This window comes from Polistes dominula, unplaced genomic scaffold, assembly GCF_049000335.1.
Source record: "Polistes dominula isolate Pdom_NZ unplaced genomic scaffold, Pdom_raw_medaka contig_25, whole genome shotgun sequence".
NCBI classification, from domain to species: Eukaryota; Metazoa; Arthropoda; class Insecta; order Hymenoptera; family Vespidae; genus Polistes; species Polistes dominula.
In genome coordinates this window covers 921306-946768 of record NW_028301094.1, presented here as the reverse complement: position 1 = coordinate 946768, position 25463 = coordinate 921306, and the positions used below count along the sequence as shown (strand labels likewise).

At 28.8% G+C, this 25463-nt stretch overlaps 2 protein-coding genes and 1 long non-coding RNA gene across 13 annotated transcripts in view; 1 reads left to right on the top strand and 2 right to left on the bottom strand.

Annotated features, from left to right (window-relative positions):
* Nucleotides 1-132: 132 nt before the first annotated feature.
* On the bottom strand, nucleotides 133-8686 carry Sec24CD (COPII coat complex component secretory 24CD). Of its 5 annotated transcripts, none has more exons than XM_015331860.2 (17): nucleotides 8547-8686; nucleotides 7104-7297; nucleotides 6737-6946; nucleotides 4797-6082; nucleotides 4598-4720; nucleotides 4350-4529; nucleotides 4080-4275; nucleotides 3892-4007; nucleotides 3395-3805; nucleotides 3190-3316; nucleotides 2919-3079; nucleotides 2670-2849; nucleotides 2391-2592; nucleotides 2110-2304; nucleotides 1818-2009; nucleotides 1534-1727; nucleotides 133-1457 (listed from the first exon to the last, which is right to left on the bottom strand). In XM_015331860.2, exons 3-17 carry the CDS (start codon nucleotides 6891-6893, stop codon nucleotides 1314-1316), a joined length of 3864 nt encoding a protein of 1287 aa, XP_015187346.2. In that variant the 5' UTR covers nucleotides 6894-6946; nucleotides 7104-7297; nucleotides 8547-8686; the 3' UTR covers nucleotides 133-1313. The 5 variants fall into 5 exon arrangements, with proteins under 5 accessions (XP_015187346.2, XP_015187347.2, XP_015187343.2 ...); XM_015331861.2 differs by having other exon boundaries at nucleotides 4797-5992; XM_015331857.2 differs by having other exon boundaries at nucleotides 4797-6946.
* Nucleotides 8687-9160: 474 nt separating this feature from the next.
* aralar1 (calcium-binding mitochondrial carrier protein Aralar1) overlaps nucleotides 9161-25463 on the top strand; it is a 25001-nt gene continuing 8698 nt past the window's right edge. For 2 of the 5 annotated variants that reach the window (XM_015331862.2, XM_015331866.2), the window contains exons 1-11: nucleotides 9161-9305; nucleotides 21199-21255; nucleotides 21774-21916; nucleotides 22528-22643; nucleotides 22727-22866; nucleotides 22941-23087; nucleotides 23167-23308; nucleotides 23394-23487; nucleotides 24089-24124; nucleotides 24990-25080; nucleotides 25221-25296. In XM_015331862.2, coding sequence (XP_015187348.1) covers nucleotides 9264-9305; nucleotides 21199-21255; nucleotides 21774-21916; nucleotides 22528-22643; nucleotides 22727-22866; nucleotides 22941-23087; nucleotides 23167-23308; nucleotides 23394-23487; nucleotides 24089-24124; nucleotides 24990-25080; nucleotides 25221-25296 — 1084 coding nt within the window. In that variant the 5' untranslated portion in view covers nucleotides 9161-9263. Of the gene's footprint in view, nucleotides 9310-17881; nucleotides 18040-21198; nucleotides 21256-21773; nucleotides 21917-22527; nucleotides 22644-22726; nucleotides 22867-22940; nucleotides 23088-23166; nucleotides 23309-23393; nucleotides 23488-24088; nucleotides 24125-24989; nucleotides 25081-25220; nucleotides 25297-25463 lie in introns of those variants that run through there. The other 3 variants (XM_015331865.2, XM_015331863.2, XM_015331864.2) reach the window with 3 other exon arrangements.
* LOC149031182 (uncharacterized) overlaps nucleotides 23573-25463 on the bottom strand; it is a 17104-nt gene continuing 15213 nt past the window's right edge. For all 3 annotated transcript variants that reach the window (XR_016177869.1, XR_016177868.1, XR_016177867.1), the window contains one exon: nucleotides 23573-23862. This is a non-coding gene — a long non-coding RNA (uncharacterized LOC149031182). The remainder of the gene's footprint in view (nucleotides 23863-25463) is intronic.

Here is a 25463-nt window from a genome sequence, read left to right as displayed (position 1 = left end):
TGAAATACCATCTAATATAATATGCTATATACTATTTTATACTATACTACTATAATATCTAAATTATACAAACATGGACATTGATTATGTGTGTCAAAGGGAAAGGAGGATTAACAAATTACATTTCAAATATTGCATTAGATGATGATCTATTTCGTTATTGATGGAACTTATTTTGATGTGTGTTCACGTGTGTGTATATATATATATGTGTGTGTTTATATAACATCTTTACAGACAACTGTGAAGATGAAAAAACAAAAAAGATTATCTCTGATTATTTGAAATATATTAATTTAGTATTAAAACAATCTCTCTCTCTCTCTCTCTCTCTTACCTCACTTATAATAAAACGAAACCCGTTCTTATTCTCATACGCATCATTATATTATTATTATTATTACTATTATTAATTAATAGCACAAAAATCAATTTTGTGATTTTCATATAAATTTATAATGATTTAATACATTTCGCTTTAATATTTAATTTAGCATATTTTAATAACGATTATATATATATATGTATATATGTATTATATATATACATATACATATATGTATATATTAAATGAGCTAAATAAAATGAAAGAGTAATAATATCGCAATTAACACAAGTTTCAAAGTTTTACAGTATACTCTCATGTATAAATCACTGTAATGAATTATGAGGAGCGTGTCTGTGTTTGTCTTTTTTTTTTTTTTTACTATTTTTTTTTTTGTTTTTCATATTTTTTCTTTAATTCATTTTTGTCACGCAAATTATCTTGGGCTTTTGACCGGAATGATTAGTAGTAGTGTTTCTTTCGTTTACTTTGTTTCTTTTTTTTTTAATATTTATATATATAAGTCCATCTGCTGCTCTCTCTCTCTCTCTCTCTTTCTCTCTCTCTCTTTCATCCCATTATGTATTATAGGTATATGTATATGTATATATATATATTGATGTTTTTCACTTTGCACTTATTCTCTTTTTTAATTTCCTTATCATTATTAATCCTCTTCATCTTCTTTCATCTTCACCGTCATTTCTCATTTTCTTCTTCATCTTCATCTTCTTTTCTTTACAACACACACAATTAAACCCATGAATTATCATGAGTGACAATTCTCACTAACTTCTCATCAAATTCCATAATTATATTCGTGATCTCGAATTGATCGATCCTTGGCACACAAAAAAAAAAAAAAAACAAGATCTCATGACAAGAATCACAGCTGGACGTACGCGGAATAATAGAAGTTTTCAAAACGTTAACATATTACAATCCAATATTGGTTGGTGGTTGTTTTGTCGTTGTCGAATCAATATTTTTATGGTTTAAGAAGCTCTCGTATTTCTTTGTGCATATGGCAAAGGAAATCAACGTAACTCGGACTTCCATCATTTCCTCTATCCTCTATTAAGAAATGACGTAATACCATCTCTAACTTTTCCTTTTGTCTTACTATCGTTAACTGTAACAATGAAATGAACAAATAATGAAAATATTTGTATAAGAGACAATGATTAAATGAAAATAATTATTCTTACCCTCATGCAACGGTGTCTCTCTTGTCTTACTTGATCAATTATTTCTCTTATTCTTTTATTTAATGGATTATCCAATATTGGCAGTGAAGTGCGATCTGTATCAACCTTAATTACAGATATTACATCAAAGACAGCCTTCACCCATAATGGAGAAAGCGCTACGCCTAACCATAAGAACATATGCACACTGTTTTCTGAAAAATGAAAATAAACAAAATTATTTTCACAATTTACAGATATTAAGAATAAAATAAAAAAAGATCTGTTATCATATATAAATATACCAAGTAAGTAAGCTCCCTCTTCAGAAAATTTATCAAAAGAACAACGTAACATTTGTGGTAATTCTGTATTATCTGGATCAATGTCATGTAAAGGAAGTAATCTGGGATACATGTAAACAACAGATATTGAAACAGGCATTGTAGCAACCGCTTGCATAACAAATGATCTATCATCTATAGTCATATCAGAACCTACAATTGAAAATATCAAATGAAATTAATAAATTTCGTAATTATTACTATTGACATTAATTTCTTTCAAATATAAACTCTTTCTCTCTCTTTCTCTTACCACCAGATATTGCATCACTTTTTAATATGCAATTAACATACAATGGTAGCAACTTCATACATTCTGGTAATATCAATTGACCTGCATTAGATGTACTAGCACAATTTTTCCTATAAGCTGCTAGCATGTTTGCACATCTAGAAATCAAATTATCTTTGACAGCTCTTGGTGTTGATTCGATTAATTTGAAAACACCTACAAAAATAATATTTTTGACAAAATCTTACGAATAATTTTGCAAGTAGAAAATGTGAATAATTTTAAACTTGTTTAAGTCTTACATTGTTTGGAGAAATAATTAACAATAGCGTCTAGATCACAAGTACGATATAACTCAGTTATTTGAGAAGAATTCTTCAAACTGAGATTTAAAATACGTAATCTTCTAACTCCACCACAAGAAGTATATAATAAAGCTGCTTGTATATATACACCTTCGTTTTCAGCTAATTTATCGTCGTGTTTAATTTCAACAGCAACAGCCTAATTATTTGAATACAATTAATTTGTTAAATATTATATATATATATAAATTATTATATAATAATAATAAATTTTACCTTATCACAATCTATACTAGGCAACTCCATTTCTGTGGTATTTGACATGAAGAAATGTCCATAGAAATCAGTAGGTCTGACACCCGTAGAAGTACGTAAACGCATACGTGCATCAAAAGCAATTGGTCTACTGATATTGGTAATAATATCTGATACCAATCTGTCACCATCAACATCAGCCTAATTCATAAGTGAGTGCTATTTGCAATGTTATTTGTAATCGAATTTTGTGTATAAACTGTAACTTACTTGAAAATACGTATATTTATAAACTTCACCTCCAGTAAGCCTACATATTTGACCAATAGTTGCTATATCCACATAAGAATTATTAAAAATAAAAAGATCTACGCTACATCCTGCATCGACACATTCTTGTCCTAAATTGTTATAAACGTTGTTTTGTGGAGCTATGAAGTAAAACAAATTAAACATTATTATTATTATTATTATTATTATTATTATTATTATTATTGTTGGTTTCTTTTTATAAAATAATGTGTACTTTATAAATACACACCTAATACAGATTTTTCTTTATCAGTACCAAGTAACTTGCGATCATCACGATTTTTCAATTTTCCTGGTGCTTCGGCAATAGGTAAAGACGAATGAAATACTATTAATTTTCCTGCGCATTCTGAAGCCTGTAAAACAATAATACAAATATAATTTACAAATCTATTCTATTTATAATAAAAAAAAAAAAAATATGAGATAAATACCTTTAATGCTTCAAGTCCAGCTCGTATCGCTGGTGCAAGAATAGTTTCAGTTTCACGTGTATCAGCAAACATTGCAGGTATCTGTGTCATCAAGCTATCAATAACAACTTCGCTTTCATCGATGTCACATAAAAATCCATCAAGAAGTGGCATAAATACATCTTGGACATCACCCACAACCATCATTTGTGGTTGAGTAAGGCAAGGATTAACATTATAAAAATGTACTGTGTTATTGTAAGTTATGAAACCAACTTTCATATTTGATTTAACTTGATCCACATCAATTGGCAAATGTTTTATTATTGACTTCATTTCTGCACATAATAAATTTACTAAGCCTGATTTAATCATATTATATGAAACATCAATCACAAATACAATTGCTGGTGGTTTTGGTAAAACATTGTCCTAAAAAAAAGAAGAAAGAAACATAATTAATTATTAATAATATATCAAATGAATATTAAGTAATATTTATTTTTTTTTTTCCTTACTCTGCAGTATTCTTTTGTAGCAATGAATTCATATGTTCCCAACATTAATTCAGGTCTTTCGTAACGATCCATACGTTGACCCCTATGATCCAAATGTTGAAAATATTCAGCTGGAACTATATTTAAACAATGATGTAATATACATTTTTATTAATCTAATTTAAATGAACATTTGAAATGTATTTTACCTTCAGTTGTGGCTCTACAAAACATGCACTGAAATCTACGTCCAGCATCAATAAATTGCATAAATGGACTCATGTATGCTTTACATCTTACACAACGAACTGGCCCAATTTCACCCATATCTACAATCGGTGGTTCATATTCTCCTTCTTCAGCACGTGCCATTGGATTTATTATTAAAGCAAAAGGGACCATTGTCTGTAAAATAATCATTCATTATTTTAATAATACGAAAATGGAAAAATATTTCAATATTTTTATATTAAATTTACCTGTTTTAAAATATCTGCATTTGTAGGAACAGTATACATTGTTGATCTAATATATCTGGGAGAAGCATTTCCTTGATCTTGTATTACAAATTTGGTAGTAACTAATGGTGGAACTAATCCTATTTGATTTGTAATAAACACACCACCTTTAGCACATTGATCATCTTGTATAACTTGTATCTATAAAAAAAGATATTTATTAAGATTATGTTCTTCAAATGATAATTATAATATTGATGATATCTTACAGGACTGGGCATTTGATCTGGATCTAAACGTCTGGCTTGTTGCGATTGCATGCCTGATTGATAATTTTCTGTAGAACCCATTGGACCACTTTGATAAGGACTTCTTTGACTTCCATACATATCCTGAAAATAAAAATTATATGTAAGATATATAAATTTATGAACAATATGTTAATGGTTTCTTATAATAAATGTTTACCGTTTGATTGTGGTATCCTGGTTGAGGGTAACCTCCTTGTTGATAATTGGTCATAGGTGAAGGCATTGGACGATTAAGATTAGGATTTGTTATTGCTTGCCCAGACATTGGAGGAGCAGTAGGATATCGTCCTGATTTTTGCATAGGATAACCAGGTAGAGGTGACATATGACTTTGTCCACTTTGTTCTACAGGATACATAGGAGGATGGTTTGGAGCCAAAGCACTTGGCATCATGTTCTGAGAACTAGGTTGCATTGAAGGTGGAGCATTGTGTGACATTAGATTTTGTGAACTTGGTGGCATTTGAGCCATAGTGTTAGACATCATATTCTGTGAGTTTGGTGGCATTTGAGCCATAGTGTTAGACATCATATTCTGTGAGCTTGGTGGCATTTGAGCCATAGTACTAGACATCATATTTTGTGAGCTTGGTGGCATTTGAGCCATAGTGCTAGACATCATATTTTGTGAGCTTGGTGGCATGTGAGCCGAAGTATTAGATATATTTTGTGATCTGGGAGGCATTTGTGCCGAAATATTAGGCATCATACCTTGCGTTCTCTGTGACATTTCAGCTCCAGAATTAGACATAAGGTTTGTTGAACTAGGTGGCATTTGTGCCATCGTATTAGACATCATGCTCTGTGATTTGGGTGGCATTTCAGCTCCAGAATTAGACATAAGATTTTGTGAACTTTGTGGCATTGGCGGAGCAGTATTTGACATCATGCTCTGAGATCTGGGTGGCATTTCTGACCCAGAATTAGATATTAAATTTTGTGAACTTGGTGGTGGCATTGGAGGAGCAGTATTTGACATCATGCTCTGTGATCTAGGAGGCATTTCTGACCCAGAATTAGATATTAGATTTTGTGTACTTGGTGGCATTTGCGAACCAGTATTAGATGATCTCGGTGGCATTTCAGATCCAGAGCTTGACATAAGATTTTGAGAACTCTGTGGCATTGGCGGAGTAGTATTTGACATCATACTTTGCGATCTGGGTGGCATTTCAGCTCCAGTATTAGACATTAGATTTTGTGAACTTGGTGGTGGCATTGGAGGAGCAGTATTTGACATCATGCTCTGCGATCTGGGTGGCATTTCAGCTCCAGAATTAGACATTAGACTTTGTGAACTTGGCGGCATTGGAGGAGCAGTATTAGACATCATGCTCTGTGATCTGGGTGGCCCTTCGGACCCAGAATTAGATATTAAATTTTGAGAACTGGGTGGCATTGGAGGAGCAGTATTAGACATCATACTCTGTGATCTGGGTGGTCCTTCGGACCCAGAATTAGATATTAAATTTTGAGAATTGGGTGGCATTTGATGAGAAACATTAGACATCATGTTTGGAGAACTGTGTGGTGGCATATGAGGCGAAGCATTGATTAGATTTTGATTTTTTGGTGGCATTTGTGCCATAGTATTAGGAATCATATTTTGAGTAGTCGGTGGCATTTGAGCCAAATTACTAGACATAGTGCTTTGATTACTTGGTGGCATTTGAGGTGCCACATTTGACATTAGATTCTGATTACTAGGTGGCATCTTTGTCGAAATATTAGACATCATGCTTAGGCTGCTAGGCGGCATATGTGGCAAAGCATTAGACATTGAGTTTTGACTGGTAGGTGGCATTGCTGATGCCGTATTAGACATTAAATTTTGACTATTAGATGACAACGAAGCAGAAGCATTAGACAGCATATTTCGATTGTTATCCGACATAGGACTGAGACATTTTGGAGGCTGATTTGGAACAGGAGAGCTCGATAATTGTCCATGAGTAGTAGGTGGCATAGAATACATAGGAGGTTTTGGTGGACCAGATGTATTTGTCATCGGAGGTGGAATGTTGGATTGCATTTGATATCCAGACGATGGCAAGCCAGAAAAATTCTGTTGTCCCATCATGGTAAGCGGTGGCTTACTATAATTCTGTTGATTCGACAACGGTGGTGGAAACATGTTTGGTTGACCAGGTAATGGTGGCGCATTGATATTAGGTGGTTCTGAATAGTGATGTCCTGGATTTGGCGGTCTTGGTATGGGGGGATACTGCTGCCCTTTAATAGATGGCCCAGACATTTCTCACGTTGTAATATAACCTATACGTTGCGTTAGTTACGTCTTGCAAAATCCTGCGACACCAAAGTTACACGTTAAATATATATGTATATATAGATCACATATATACTATTTAAATTCAATATGATTTCACATTAAATATTGTACGTCTAGGAAAAGTCAATGGGAGAATATGAACCATGCCAATACAATACTGAAACTCCTACTTACGAGTACGATCAGTAGAATGAGAGAATTATCGTATGTTTTAAGTTTCTAAATGCCCACTTACGTGATTAAACGCATTTAAATCATAACAAAACTTAATATCTTCACTCGAATGTTTACACTTAAACGAAGAACATCCACTCCTCTGTCCAGAGTAACTGCTGCCGATGCCACGTAAGGTCGCACTGCGCATGCGCCTGGCGGCACGTTTACGAGACACGTCATAACAAAAATTGGGACAATACAAACAGATTTTAATCGAGTTAATATAAAATATCAAACTATTTGCATTAATTATCATTCACTTTAATATATTTATAACAAATGAAGTAATATTCTAGTATTATTAATTTCTGATTATTTATTATATTAATACTAACGTCAAAGAACTCGTTCTGCGATTGATTAGCTAGTAATTTCTTTTGGCGCGTAATTTGAAAATACATATTCGTAACTATTTTCTTATATTATTTTATTGTTAATGTATACTTTTCTTTATTCACATAATTAACTCTATATAATATTGTAGATTAAAAAAATACAAATAAAAATGATTTATTACCAACATAACATGGTTAATATTTTATTAAAATAATCGTGTTCGTTTATTTTCGTATCTCTTGTAACAAGATAATTCAATACATGTTTAATTTTTATCTAATAATATCGTTCAAACCATTTCCTTTGTTCCATTCAATTATACATTAAATAAATTTAAATAGCAATAAAATAATAAACGATTGTCTTTTAAATAGAATTGTTCATCTAAATTGAAAAGTAAATTTTGCCGAGTTATTGTACATCAAACTACCTTTTCTTTTCTTTTTTTTAATTCGTCATATATTGAATAAAACGTTTGTCATGCTTATGACAGACAAAAAAAAATGTCTTTGTAGACCAGCTGGACAGCTTCATACGTGCAGATGAATGATCAGCTGATCGTATTACGCAACCCCTTTACGCATTCACACCTTTAAATTTATTTCTAACATTGTATCCTCGTTAGAAAAATTTCAACACGTTGATTATCGTTTCAATATTAAATACAAAATCTATTAACACAAGTTCTTTTATATAATATAATAATCAAAAGAAAAAAAAAAAAAAAGAAAACAAAATGAGAAACGTTACATAATTTGACAGAACATCCTTCATTATAAATTATCAATTGAAAATGATTATAGGAAAAAAAAAAACATACAGTGAAATTTGAAATAAATATATTACATAATAATTCATGATAATATTAAAAAAAGAAAAGAAATTAATCGAACGTAATCAATCAAATGAGAAATTTTTCGACAGATAAGCGTTTTCTCTCAGATCGCAAACGCAAACACTCATGATAAAAAAAAATAAAAATAAAATAAAAAAAAAAAAAAAATTTGTACATGACAACGATACTGTGTCATATCTAACTAGTATGTATTTAATTTTCACAAATACCAGAGAAAATCATAGGTGGCACTGCATGCAAAGGCTAGGTTCTCGTCCAGTAGCATGACAGCATCCGTTCTGTACGGTGTCACGAATTAGTAGGTGTAAGCGTCTAGTAAATCGCAAATCGGACATCTCTCGTCGGAGGGATCTCAAAATTCTTATTATTTTTCTGTTTCTACAATTGCTGTTGTTTGCAAAACAACATCATCGACTTTACATTTCATTTTATTAATATTTAAAACACCTAACGCGCGTTAAAAGTGCCTAATATAAACAATTATATTATTATTAATAAAATTATCTAAAGAAGAAGAAGAAGAAGAAGAAGAGGAAGAAGAAGAGGAAGATAAAAAATAATAATAATAATTAAAAAAATTAATAGAAGAAAAAAAAAGTGTTAAAAAAAAAGTACAGTGTGGTGTTAGAATTTTCGTGCTTTTCTTTTTGAAAAAAAAAAACACCGAGAAAGAAAGAACATTTTTTCGTTTACTAAAAAAACTTCCGCATCCTCCTCTTTATTTTCTTTCTTAAACGATTCGGAGAAAGAAAAAGAAAGAGAGAGAGAGAGAGAGAGAGAAGTGACTGGTGAGAGGAGAAAGAAGAGAAAAGAAAAAGAAAGAAGAAAAGGAAGTGAGAGAGAGAGAGAGAGAGAGAGAGAGAGAGAGACAGAGAGTGAGAGATAAATCGTACGAAGAAGATTCGAGGTAAAACTTCCTGCTGGGAATGTTGAAGGACTCGCTTATCGTTCGAGCATCCTGCCAAGAGGTGGGTAAGTTTAGTTATGTCTTTTCTCCCTTCGTTTTCTAGGATGACTATTGGACTAATATAATTATGACGAAAAAAAAAAAAGAACTATGACGGTGACAATTACGATGACTATGACGACGACTTTGTTGTTACGCGCGCCGTTCCTCACCCCCACCGGTGGTTAAAACTCGTCCTTTTTTTATTTACTAATTTATTTTCATTTCTTTTCATTTTAAGTCCCTTTTTCTCTCCCTCACAAAAACACACAATATACACAAATAAATGTATAATTAATTAGATAATATGATATTTGTTTGTTTGCTGATCATCAGAAAGGTTCGAAACGTTGGGTTAATTAATTCAGTGATGTCAAACTGGTATATAAGGAACACGAGATAATTAAATTTAATTTAAAAGATATTCGTTCACAGATAAAAAAAAAAAAAGAAAAAAATTGTAATAAGTCAAAAAAGATCTTTCATCTTGCATAATTGCTGAAGCTTTGAGAGTTTAATGAATCCGCTTCGAGTGTTTGACACCAACGAGTTAATTGATCGAACGTAAAGGTGTGGTTTTATTGTTCTTCTCGAACGATAAGGTAGAATAATTAACAGGATAAATGAAAGGAAATATAAATATTAATAATAAAAGTAAAGAAATAAAAAAAGAAAGAGAAAGAGAGAGAGAGATATTCTTAAGACGAGAGATTTTGTAGGAAGCTCGAGCGCGACTGGTTGAGTGACATCTGCATCGAGTTCTACGTCTACGAATGGCGGAACAAATATCGATCCTAAAGTCTCTTTGGATTCTTAGTATACGTGTGTGTATGTGGATATACATGGACTATGTCTGTGTATTCATGTCCGGGTGTTTCTACAGTTAACGTTTTCGTATAAGTGTATACGTTTGCTAGGCCGGCTTGGTTTCGAGGTCACCGGGACTGATGTGAGCTGCAACCCTCGCGCACTTGATCTCGTTACTTTCCTCCTTACACTGTATAATACGTTTCCTTCCGTATGTGTACATATGTACTTGCTTACTTACTTATTTACTTACTTACTTACTTACTTACTTACTTACTTACTTACTTATTTTCCCTATTCTCTTTTGTCTCTTTCTTCTATTCTTTTCACTACCCCTATTCTTTATCACACTTTATTCAAGTACCACGTATACTTCTAATTCTAATACCACAATATCTTATTTCTCTTAAAACAACTACTTTATTTGATTATTCTTAAATAAAGTCAACATCTTGTTATTTTTTTTATTTTTTTTAATTTTAGGTACACGTGCGTGTACCAATGCAATTTGATAATTAACGATAATTATTTGTTATTTATTTACCTGATTGCAATTATTATTAAATTATAATAATGTAGATAATAATACGTTGAAATCTATCATTTTATACTTGTAAAAAGAAAGATGAACATTTGTAACATCTGTTAGAGTACTAATTAACGAAGCAAATGATTAATGAATGACAGTACAGTATAATTTCTGTCTTACATTTAGCTAAATATATATGTGTGAATGTATTATATGAATACTCATAAACATATTAAATACATAAATATATGTATGTGGTATCATATATGTGCTAGGATAAGCAGAATCCTTGCCAATGATGAAAACGAGTTCTCGTATTTTCGAGCTAATGCTTCTTATTTTTGCACGCGTATTCACGGATTTAAAAAACAAAACAAAAAAAACAAAAAAAAGATGCTTTTTCATAACATGAGAGAAGAGTTTTGTACGTTTTCAACGTTTAGTTTTAAAAAAAACTTTATTTTTTTCTCTCGTTTCTTTAATATTATTTTTCTTTTTTTCCTATTTTTTTTTTTTTTTAGTTTTTACGTCATGAACGATAAAATAAAAGGCAAAAGAAAAGAAAATAATGAAAAATTTCCTTGAAATTTTGCTGACTATCGTGTAGGCGTGCTCGAGTGCTCAATTTTTTTTTTTTTTTTTTCTATGAAAATATAGAAAGGAGAAAAAACCTATTTTTTAGTTAAATGATGAACTTTTGCCATTTTGTTTTTAATAGATTTTTTTTTTTTTTTGTTATGTAGTAGATGCAGAATGTTAAATAGTATACGTTGAAATGATCTAAATTTTAATGATAATTTTTTTTTTTAAATATTTAAAATATAAGTTAAGTTAAATTAAAGATACAAGGATTTTAACTTTGCATCACCGTAGAGGGAATTAAATAAAAATTGAAAAGTGATGCATTATATTGTCGCATTTAGTTACGTAAGTGCAAGTATACTCTCTGCCAATAATTAGAATCGATTTTCTGAATAATCCACTTATGTTATAAAAAAAAAAAAAGGTAAAAGATATAAATCTTATTCTCTAATTGTTTTTTTATTTTTATTTTTTTTTTTATCATTTCATACTTGCTTTTTTCTTTTTTATATATTTTTCTAGACAAATCTTTACATCACGTGAATATCAAATATAATTCATATCAAAGTGAAATGATTTATATGATTTAATTATAGTTTATTAGATTTAACCATTTAATTAGCAATAATAATGAAAAGTGCATCGTTAACGTAATATGAAATAGCACGTGGTTTTCATAAGAAGTTTTGAATTTAATACGCTCGAGCAATTTAATTCAAACGTTCATGTCATTCAAAGATAGATATCAAAGGAAAATTACACATTTTCCAAGTTCAACGCCCACTTTCTAACTCTTTGACCTTGTATAATTCTAATGAATTTTCAACTTTTTGTTTTATCTTACCGACCCTTTTCGTTTATTAATAAAATTAATCGTCTATCATTTCCGATAGGATGATTTTCATTACTTTCATCCTTTCACATTTAATGTAATTATTAATATCGTTATTGTGTGTTTGAAAATAAAAAGATAAAAAGTTAATTAACCTTTACTTATCACACTTGGTCCAAAGGACGACCCAGATGTTTTTTGCAACTTGAGTCATTTTTCTCAATTGTTCAACTTTGGTTATTTTTTCAACATATTTAAATTTAATTTAAAGCTATAAAACCTATATAGTCTTTTTAAATAAGTATTCAAGAAGTTTCAAAAAAATGTTGAAGTAAATCTATGCAATAGTTAATTTTTTATAACAATTTTTTTTTGTTCGGGTCCAAAGGACCCGGCTGTGGTAAGCGTGTTACTCTAAGAAGGTGTGGTAAGCAAAGGTTAAACCCACACACACACACACACATAAAAATATTCTTATTATAATATATTATTTATAATCTATAAAAATATATGAATTAAAAAAAAAGAAAAACAAGTATGAAATGATAAGTCAAATATTTCTATAAATTTAATAATTAAATTATACCAAAGATGATTATTTGCTTTTAATAATAGTATGCATTAAATAACAATAATTATTGGTAATGATTTTTAAAATTATTTACAAGTGAGAGAATGAGAGGAGGTGTAGGAGAAGGAGGAGGAGGAGGAGGAGGAAAGGAGGGGGACAAAAATGCAGAGAGACGATCGATCCAAATGATTACACGCATAGATATATGTGTGTGTATATAACAGTCAACCTTGGCCGTTGTCAAGTATTATATACATATTACATATACATATATACATGTATGAATATATATATATATAATCGTATAAGTAACTTTTTAAATAAACTTGATAGATTGACGAATAAAAATACATTTTTCTTTGCACCATCTAAATGTTCTTTTTTACATACACGTATGTATAAAGTGTTCTTTTTTTCTTTTATCGAAAAACAATAAAATGTTAACTTATATCTTCGATATTGGATGTCACCTGAGTTATATATCTATCGTTTGAACAAATTGAAAACCGGAAAGAAGATAAGCTATGTTAGTATACTTATCGTAGAACTCCTAAGTCATCCTATGAACAAGTATTACTTCATTTACGTTAAATAATTCAACATTTGCATTGTTTTTTCTATGCCTTCAATTTAAAAAAAAATATAAACAGTCCAAATCACTTTTGTATTTTTGTTTTTAAATTTAATTATTTTTTTGTTGTTGTTCTTCTTCTTCTTTTCTTGTTGTTATTTCAAAGCCATAGAAAAAAAGAATTCTTCTGAAGGAATTATAATTGAAATTGCGAAATATTTTAAAATGCAATTTGATGAAGGATTATTTAACATAGCTCACAATAAACACACAAATTCTTTTATTAAATATTTCATTATTTTCTCCAGAGAGAAAAGTTAATTAAATCAGATTTAGTTATTTGTTTTTATCTATTCAATACTATTTCATTGTATTATTCAATTAGAAAAATTCATTGGTAATAAGATAAGAATATTTTCTTTTTCTATTCACTTTAAAATGATCGAATGAAACATTTGTGTTGTTCTTATTGTAAAAAAAAAAAAAAATGTTCCTTTTTGATATTTGACTCTGACAAGTTTCTTATCGCTGGTTCTTGATTTTATAATAACAGTGATATCAATTGTTATCAGTTATTGAAAGTTTTAGTAGTAAGCTTTTAAGAACATAATCGTATTGTAATATTAAATACTCACAATTACGATGTATATTACAATGGAAATTTTTACTCCATGACTTTTTTTTATTATCAGTTATCATATGTCATAATAATAATAATTATTATTATTTTCATATTAACGATATCCAATCAATTGTAATTGAAAATGAAAAGAAACGTGAACTAATTATATATTTAATGATGTGTCTCGTTATCGTAATAGCATTATTATCATTTTTCTAATTTACGATAAACAAGTCACATGGAAATGATTGGTAGTTAAATGTAATCTCTCATTTAATATTTGAAAAATATTACATTTTACTTGTATTTCTTGAATATTTTCAATTTCTTCAATACCAATCGTATAAACCGATCAAACATCGTTACAATAAATCATAAAAATAAAAAGTGTCGAGATTAAAATCACTAACACCTGTATATTTTAACATTAGAAGAAAAACTAAACATCTAATCAAAATATATGATTAGATATTTAAAATATTTACATATAATTACAAGTATAGTATATAATGATTGAAAAAGTTAAATTAGTTGTATCATTTGAAAGAATTTGATCGAGTTCTTGATGAATTTACGTCATCATTTCTATAAACAAAAATTGAAATAGGAAAATAGAAATTATGATGATGATCATCTCTCCACTCTTATTTCTGTAATAAATTCGAATTAGTTTAAAGCAGGTCAGGGACCTTCCTTGCCCGGTTCGTACACCCTCCTTTAAACTCGTGCTACTTATTTACCTCGACTCTCTCGTACAATTCCGGAGCTGCTGCACCAGTCTCCATCGCGTTTTCATCTAGAGAACACTTTTTATTAACGATTCGTAATGATTGATCGTATCAATCATTTATTCAAATTTTATTAAATTCTATCATACATATACGCGAATAACTCACAACAAATTTTATTTCAACATTCATAATAATTGTTGTTTGTATTTTTGAAGTGTGTTTTATTTTTAATTTAAACATCGTTTATTTCTCTCATTTTTTTTTAAATTATTATTATTATTTTTAAAATAATTAAAAGCATTGAGAAAAATGTTGTTTCTTTGACGTTAAATCAATAAACGTGATTGTTCCCATATGAACAGAAGAGAATGCAGAACGGTGTTGTTTCTTTTGAGGTTTGTTTATTTTATTTAAATCAATTTTTATTCAAAATATATTCAGAGAGAATACTTCGATTTTATTAACTTTTTCTTTTTATTAAACGTTTAATATCATCGTTTGAAAGATACACATTTTTTTGTTTTGTTTATACACTATTTTATTTCGTTCGAAGATTAATTTGAAATTTTAATCGTTGGAATATAAATTAAAAGAAGAAGAAGAAGAAGAAGAAGAAGATTAAAAAAGTTTTATATACGTAATAACTCTATTCCATTGAATAGAAAATATTTTTAAGGGGCACCTGTTGCACTCTCTTTGCATCACTTTTTTGTTTTTTTTGTAGATTTTACTTTTTTTCAAGAAACTATTTTTTTTTATTTATTTTGCATATTCACATTTATCTAGTAATTTATACAGAAATACATACAGATTTTCATCATACAAATAGAAGAATTTTAATGATATAAATAAAGTTTCTATTTCTGTGCTGGAGTAATCAAAAAGTTAATACGCAATAAAAGTTCACGTTGATACTCTAAACTTGAAAATTCGCATTTTAAATTACCAATGGTATATTTAAACTAAACTCAATTTAATGTTGAGGTAATTGTTCTCTAGAAAATGACGAAGAAAAAAAATCAAAGCTTCATTTTAAATTAAATATTTTTTTTTTAAATATTTATAATTTTATAATTTCAAAAGTAAAATAACGAGATCTAATAATTTAATTTATTTTTAAATAGTAATCAATTTTTTTTTTCTTGATTATTAATTGAAAATTTTCTTACGATTATTATAACATTTCAATCAAATATTTGATTGAACATCATCAATTGAAACATCATTTTGATGTTTTCAAATGTCATATGGTTATATCGCAAACTCATACATCATATTTGATTAAAAAAAAATTTAATATCTTTTTTCTCTATTAAAATTCTACTCGCAAAAATGTATATTTGAATCAAGCAAAACTACGATGAATCTACGGAAAAGATGTTGCTCGGAGAAGTATATATTCGAATTTAGAATGGCTCGATTCTATTTTCGAAACTATCTTCTTACTCTCGAACTTATTCGCGAACCGAATAAATTATTAGATCTTGGTTTTTTTTTCTATTTCTATTTCTCGTATGGTTTCTATTATGCGATTCAAAGAGAATTTCATTGAAGATTATTATACGAAATACATCATTGAAAAATAAGTTACACGAATGGAATCGATAATCATTTTCATGCATAAAAATGAATATATTGAATTTCAATGATTTTATTTAAAAAAAAAATAAAAATAATTGGTAATTAATAATCTCAAAGGATGCAAATGTAAGATTGGATGTACCGTTCTGTTTGAATTCTACTATTAGACTGATTTATTGTTCTTTATGAAAGTTAGTTCAAATTTATTTTATATTATTTCTTCTTTATAGAACTTTTCGAAAGTTACATACACATGTATAATGAAAATCATTTTCAAGAAAAATCCAATAAGCGTAATGGTGTTGTGTAAGATTTTAACTAACATCAACCGTATATCATAACAACTTTAATCAGATAACTATGCTGATTAATGAGAAAGAAAAGTAGACAAATATTATTTCATTTTGCTCACACAATATTCAAATAATAATCTGTCTTACATAATCTTGTTGATCTAATTTCAAATAATCATTTAAATAACAAAATTAACATTAGTCCTAAATACAAAAAAAAAAAAAAGAAAAAACTACGAGAAATTTCACTGACTAACACATTTGTCTTCTAATTATTTCACAACTAAAAATATTTCCATATTAACGTAGTGAAAAATAAAAGTACATTCTTGATATTACGACAAGATTTTTGCTTTGAAACTAAATTGTAACGCGTTATGTCCATATATTGTAAATAAAAAAAAAAACATTGCGTCCTCGATGAAAAACGCGAGAACGATGATAACACTATTGCGTATTGCTTGCTGACGTTTGCATGCTCTCTAACATATTTAAAAGAAAAAATGAGAAAATATTAAAAGCATAATGCACAAGTAGTACTTAACAAACATTGAATATAAAAAAGAAAAAAAGAAAACCAGGTAAACATGATAAATTTGGTAAATGAAAATAATTGATAACAAACTAGAACAAAATAACGAATAAAAAATGCATACAATGGAATATGAAAAACGTGTTTGTTCATACACGATGTATGTTGTATATATATATGTGTGTGTGTGTGAGAGAGTATGAGTTGTGAGTACACGAGTATGAGTGAGTTAATAAAAAAAAAAAAAGAGAAAGAGATAGAGTTTAACGAGGAGAACGAGAAACGGAAGAAGGGATTTATGAAGTTAGAAGAAGAGAGATAAAACATTATGTATGTTCCTAACTCTCTCTGTCTGTCTATCTCTCTCTCTCTCTCTCTCTCTTTTCTGTTTTTATCGTCGTCGTCATCGTCATCGCAAAGTTTCTCCTTCTCTCTTGTGTATCACGAGGCAAAACTCTGATGCTACTCTCACATTAGTCTCGTCGTGACTACTTTACGTGACACGTCGATTCGATCGTTTCATCATATATATATATATATATATATATATATATATATATTTAAAAGTGTGTATGTGTTGTGTGCTTCTTTCTCACTCTCTCTTTCTCTTTTCGTCATTCTTATATACGAGGAACACGTGTTTAACGCGTGCACGTGTATTATAAAACATTCTTCATTTTTATCAAATAATTTCTCCTTCTCCAGTACTTTTTTATTTGTTATTTATTTAATTTTATTAATTAAATATATTAATTTAATAGAAATAATTGTCTATACTTATTAATTAATTTTATACACGATATAATAATTGAATAAAATATATATTTAAATATATGAAACAATTATATAAATATTTGTAATCAAGTTAATTATTTGATAGATTTAGAAAGAGAAAGAGAGAGGTGAGAGTGTAAAAAAAAAAAAAAATAAAAAATAAAATTATTTATAGAAACATATGCATGTGAAAAAAAAACTCGACATATAGAAAAACGTGTACGTGTGTGTCATTGATCCTTTACAATTTCCGGATGTCATCGTCCTTGTTCAATTTGCATTATCGACATCCATAACAAGATAAGCACCAGTGATCTTCAGTATGCCATCCGTACGTACGTTCGTGATTGAAACAGAGAAAGACATTTTACAATTAGATTTGCAAGAGATAAAAGATAGAGATACCTTTCTTTCTTTTTGATCTAACCTTGGCTTCTCTCTCACCGTTCAGACATTGCTGTTCTGTTCTATACTCGTTACTTAACCTTGAACCACGATTTCTTGTTCTTCAAATCGACTATTCTAATCAACTATTCTAATAATCGACTATTCTAATCGAACCGACACGTTATTCGAATTTTGATAAAATTAACCAAAGTATGACGAGATGATGATTTTTTACTCTTTCTTGTATTTTGTTTATTTGATGGGGGAAAAAAAAAAAAAATTGTAAAAAGAGGTCAATAGAAACTTTCGTATTTTATCAAAAGGGTTATCATTTTCATGAAACAAACAAAAAGCTATAAAAAGTGACAAAGATAATAAATTTGTTTGTACAATGAGAGAAAACTCAATGCTATTTTCTCTGCTAAAAATTTCTTCAAGACGACCCTGAGAATGTTTAGTATCGTATAGTGAACGACGCGTGGCACGAAACTCGTAATAATCGTCGACATAGTCGTCCTCGTCTTTGTTATCGATCTACAAATTGATATTAAAAAAAAAAAAAAAAAAGAAATAATAATAATTAAAACAGTAACTCGATAACGTGAAATTATTTCATTTGAGTTAATTCTTTTTATCATTAAATAACTAACAATATATAATTAATAATATACATTTTTTTTCTATTCCATAATCTTTATAATAATAATTATAATTTCAATAATTTTATCACGTTCTATAAATTAATTATTTTATGACAGAAAACTTGTAGTAAAATTCTTATTACATTAAACTAATTTTTATTCGTTTTGAATATTCAAAAAAAAAAAAAAAATATCTGCACAATTTGGCTTTAAAACGATCTCAAATATTTTATCTTTATTGCTTTTACTTTTTATATCTCGTAACGTAAATACGAAGCTACTGAAATAATTTTGTTATTATCGACCAAATGAATTCATTACGATGACATTAATTATTTGTACTCACAACTGTACTCATGAATTTTTATCACGAAACATAAAAGAAAATTATTTAATACTTACGTATACGTAACATCGGTTTATTTCATTTTTTTAATTAACGAATTAAAAATCATCAAAATCTTAAGTATAAATAAAATCCTTTTTTGTTACATCAAATTTCTAAGATTTAATATTTCAATTTATCGATATTAGTTCTTTTTTTTTTTGAGAGAGAGAGAAACATTCGAAATATCAAAGATATTGAATTTTATCGATGATACTCGAGTTTTGCGTTATTGACCGAAAAGAGCAATTTTGAAAGCTCTTTTAAAAGTCTGACAAAATTTCATTTTTACTTCACATAGATACAACCACATATAAATGAGATTTTTTTTTTTATAGTATTATTTAAAAATAAAATGAATTTACTTGCTTAGGTACGGTACCTATTATCGTCATCAACTTTTGTCTGGTAAAACAAGTTTAGTTTGATTAGTGTACATGCTAGTTTCATCATCATCATCATCAGGCTAATACACTAATTGTAAGTTTTGCAATCGTATTACAAGGTCTCAAACTTGTAATCATTGTCAGGGCTGTATCAACCTGACATGTTTGTTCTACTCTTATAAATAAATTTTACATATTCATTCAATGAAATATTCAAATTTACATTCATATATATATATTTTAATAGAATAATAGAATTCACTGTTACACTTTGTCATTTATTTTTTCTTTCTTTAAGTCTATCTTGAATAATTTTTCAAATATCAGATTTCAAGGATGTTGAGGATATTTAAAACAAGAAAATGTCACTTTATATAAACGAGACATCGGAGAAAAACGATTTCCATGTCGATATTGATTTAATATTCCCATTTAGTGAATGAACGATCTTGTATCTCGAGTTCGACTATTTTAACCTTTGATCAATCATGATCAATATTGTCCAGATGATCAATTTATTATATTATTAACCTTACTAGATTAATTCATTTAAAAAATTTAAGTATTTGTTAGACAAATATAATAAGAATAGTTAATCATATTTGTTTGTATTCCTTTATAAATAATTTTTTTTTCAAATTTTATCCTTTTTTAAGTAAGCACTTAACATGATTATCGAAGAATTGAAATAATTATGATAATTGCACTCTCGGGGAAAATAGATAATCCTAAAATAGAAATATTGAATAGAATAAACAAGACATCAGTTAGATGTAGTAAAGTACGACCTACACTATCGATCATTCAAACAAATATATTAATAATATTATATTACGAATATTAAAGTTCTATCAGATTATTTTAGAATTAAATTATACATTTTCCATAATTTTTCATACGCTGATGATTGAACGAAGAGGTTGTTCGTTTTTTTAAAAAAAATATTTAAAAGTTGAGAATTAAATAATCAGCGTGACGTCAAGGCTTTTAATTAGATACGTGACCTCGAGTCTAAGTATTAAAAAAAACAAAAATAAAAGATTTAAAATTGGGGAAAAAATTAACGCATTTTTACGCGTACTAATATTTTTTAAATTTATACATTTTTTTTTTTTTACCAATCTAACATGTAAACTTTTTTTTAAATTTTAAACTATTTATTAATTATTCTAAATAGATTAGACATAGTGAAAAGAAAGATTAAAATCTTGTCTCCCGTGGTAAGAGTAAACTTGTTAGGCCTCGATAAGGTCGCACGTAAGTAAATTGCAAAGCGTGAATGAAGTGCATACGACAATGGCATTCGTTTATAGTAAGTCAGGGTCGATTCACGTAATATCGTATAAAATAACAGTGGCGTAGGATCGATATTCTTACGATAGGTAATACACAAATAAATGCAAATTACACGACGTAAATTATATACAATTTAACGTAACTAAATTGTAAGTGAAAACGAAACGAAACAAATCGTTTTGACATTTTATTTCATTTTCGATAACGATTTTAGAAAATTATATGATATTAACTTTAAATGATTTACAACAAGATTAATATAATTATAAATCTTTGTAGAAATGTGTTTTATGATCTTCGTATTACAATTTTGATTTCTTTAAATTAAGGATTTGAACAATTTGTTTGTACACTGTAATAAAAAATTGTTTATTAACGATTGTTGTATATTTCAGGGTTCCGGATACTTAAAACGTGCGAACAGTGATCGCCTCTATGAAATCTTTAATCAGGTAAGAACAATAAATATTCTAAATACATAAAAATTGAAAATGTTAAATATTTCATTGGTTGGAACACGTTCTCCAGAATCATATTGATATCACGTTGTTTGTACATTGGAACTAGCAAAATGTTAAATGTTAAATGTCTTTAGTTCATGAACGTTTTTATCTTCGGAGTGTATCGTCAAAAAGAGTTTAAAGGTTAAATTAAGATGCACCTTGCACATATACGTGTGAAGTTTAGTTCAAACGTTTGATTTATCTATTTTATTGATTTTCTTATTGCAACTTATTTATTTGAAATTTAAAATTAATTCATTAATATTTACAGGGATTAATTCACGTTAAATTTTACATATGAGAATATTTGGGTGTGGCAGTTTCAGTCAAGAGAATATCTTGCATAATATCTATAAAGTCAATGTCGTGTGGTTGCAAAGTTATTCTCTTGCTGAAAGAATATTTTACATTAATATTTGACATTATTACATAATTAATCATTTTCTTTTTTTCTTGTTCAATGACAGTACGCCACGCAAGAGAAGAATGGCGAAAGGTTTATGACCCCATCTGATTTTGTACGCAGTTATCTTGGTCTTTACACAGATGCTGATTATAATCCTGATTCCGTTAATCTACTTGCTGGAATTGTCGACACTAGCAAAGATGGGTAAGCCATTTTACATTAATTATCCCTTATTTGTTTATTTTGATATCTATGTATTTGCATAGAAAAGATATTATTAACACTTTAGTGACTGCTCACATAACAACATATGTGTGATGCTACCACTGTTTAAATTATTATCATTCTTCAAAAATACTACCAGCATCTGGCAACATTTAACTTCTCATACGTGCAGCCAATAAAATGTTAATATTTATAAGATAACTCTTACGATAAATCATAAGACTTATTTATTCAAACACCTTATGTGTTCCCAAGATAATCATTCCCATATTTATATATCAACTTGTAAATATATTTTTTAAGTTATTCGGATATAGATTGAGAGTTGTGGCTAGATCATTTGTAGATTCAATAGTTGTGGGTGCTAGCTTAACGGATAACGAAGACTCTGATAAAAGTCTATTTTTATCTAACCGAAGTCTTACAATATCGTCAACACCCATCTATAGTACATCAAGCTTAGAACTTTATTTACAATACCCATATATTGAATTCCATCAATCTGTTCATTTATTCTGTGGTTTCTCTTACTCCACTAATTTTATTACAAAAATAGATTAAAATTAATGATTTTTTAATTTATTTTTCAGACTCATATCATTTGCCGAGTTTCAAGCATTTGAAGGCCTACTTTGCGTCCCAGATGCATTATATAAAACAGCATTTCAATTGTTTGATACTAATGGAAATGGAATGGTTACATTTGGTAAGAATTTCTTATAAATATTCTTAAAACTAATATTTATCATTATTAATTAATAATAATTTGTTTTATTTAATGAAAAACAGACGAGTTCACTGAGGTGATGCGTAAAACGGTTTTACATCAAAGGATGCCATTTAACATGGATAGCAGTTTCATCAAACTTTATTTCGGCAAAGATAAAGGCAGGCTCATAAGTTACGCAGAATTCAGTCAATTCCTACATGTAAGTAATTTCTTCAGATATTTTATTATTTAAATAAAATGTGAAATTGAAATGTGTTTTAATTTATGTTGCAGGACTTTCATGAGGAATATGCAACGGAAGCATTCAAAAAATTTGACAAAGATGGAACGGGTTTTATTTCGGCAATAGATTTTCAAGATATCATGCTTAGTATTAAAAGTCATTTACTGACAAAGGATGTAAAAGATAACTTAATACCTGTAAGAATTCATCTATTCTATAAATGTATTTTAAAAATAGATATTTTCAAATTGATCATATTGAAAATTATGGTTGCAGGCAGTCAGTACAGTACAAAGTGGACGGAAAGTAAGCTTCCCATATTTCATGGCATTCAATTCGCTTCTAAATAACATGGAACTTATAAAACGTATTTACCTGAACGCGACCAATGGTCATAGATATCAAGAAGTTACCAAAGGTAATTAAAATGATCAATCTATTACTGTTGTTATCAAGAACAATCTAAATATTTGTTCTTTATACATTTGCTTCTTTTTTTCCAGAGGAATTTCTTCATTCAGCACAAATGATGTCTCAAATAACACCACTTGAGGTGGACATCCTTTTTCATCTATGCCATTTACTTCATCAAACTGGGTAAGTATCCTTTCTCCTTGAAAATGAAATCCCCTTTTATTATCGGATGATAAATCGTATTAAAAAGGATATGTGGAAGACGTGTTTGAGACATCCGATAGGAAATAGATACGTGTTATGTAAAGAGATGTCTAAATAAAAAAAGAAAAAGAAAATGCATGCAAACAAATAGAAAATATTAAGTTTACACATAAGAAAGAAATATGTCTCATTCGGTCTATCCACATATCTGAGTAAATACTTGAATACCTTCCACGAAAACCTGATCAATATCCAATATAAAAACACGTAATGCTATCGTTGCACCAGCAAGCACTTCGTCATCATCCAAATATCCAGAGTGTCTCGTTCTTGGCAAAGAAGATGCAGACTCTACTACACACCAACGACAATTTTAATTACAATAATCCTAATAATCGTCTTTTTTTTTTAAATTTTTCTTTATACCTTATTTTTAAAAAGAAAAAAAGCTTTATTATACAATTTTTTTTTCTTAAACAAAAAAACAATTAGCGATCTTTTAATATTGCGAGTCCAAGTCCAAGGAAAATTTGTTTATTGAAAGAAACGTTTGTTTACGTGTTTACGCTGCCCGGATCAGAACTATGGAAGATGATGAGGCAGATTCGCGTTTTGGGTGCGTCCTTTGTATTACAGAATATTTCGCGCTATCTAAGATATGTTTTGTCATGTATATATATATATATATATATATTTAATATATGCATATATATATAACACGTTTGTCACACACACATACACACACGTACATATTTTCTTTAGCATCTATTTTTAGGATGATCTATTTATTAATACTTGCACACACCCATTAACACTAATAATATACATATATGTATATATATATACAAGGTGTCTAATATTTGTCCAATTAAACGGTTTTAGCATAATCTATGTACGGAAATGAGAACATAATGTTCTACAAACATAACTTTTGCTTTATTCAAAAATTATGATTTAAATTATAAATTTTCATATTTATTAAATAACGATTATGTTTATTATTTGATTTGATTTAATGATTATTCTTGTAAAAAAAAGTATTAGTGTAGATATTATTTTTTCAGAAGTGTTTTCGTTTTACTTGCATTCGCATAGACGACGGTCAGTTCTTTAAATAAGACATTAAGTGATTTACTATGTATGTTATTGAATAAAGCTTAAAATGGTTAATGTTTATGTAACATTTTTGTAATTACTTTCGTACAGAGAATACGTTGTTACCGTTTGAAAGGAAAAGCTGTAGATACCCTGTACACATGCATATATATATTAGCGTTAGGTTGTCTCCTATCGTGTTTAAGACAAATAACGATTAAGGAACGTACTGGCAGGACATTAGTATTGCTTGAAGCAGTGCCATCGACGTCCATCTACCTTTTATAACGATTCTCTTATTTCTGTATTCTTTCTTCCCCCATGTTGTTTCGCTTGTCGCTTCAGCAACGATGTTTGTATTGAGCTCGCATTTTCTGGGATTTCAGGAAAATTGTATACAATGATCTCGTGGCTATTACTCCTGAGCAGTATTTCAAGCAAATAACAAAACGTCTTGCTGAGATTAAGGCGGTGTCGGTAAGTGTGGTGAAAAAAGAAGTATCCGCTGCCGAGCGTGGTGTGACAATGGAACAAATTTTTAGCCCGAAATCTACGTGAATATACGAGGCTTTTTGTGAGGTGTTACATTAAATAGCGAAGTTACCATTGCTTTTCAGAGCCCGGAGGAGCGCGGAGTTATCGTTCAAATTCTTGAGAGTGGATACAGATTTGTACTCGGATCTATTGGCGGAGGTACGTTCTACCGATTGATCCGAAATTATTATTTTTCTTATTTATATTATCATTATATTATTATCATTATCATCGTATATTTACATATATTTTGATATTTACTCCGTAGATTCTACTTTACAGATATTATGCGAGACAAGAATCAATAGAATAATGAGACTGAGCTG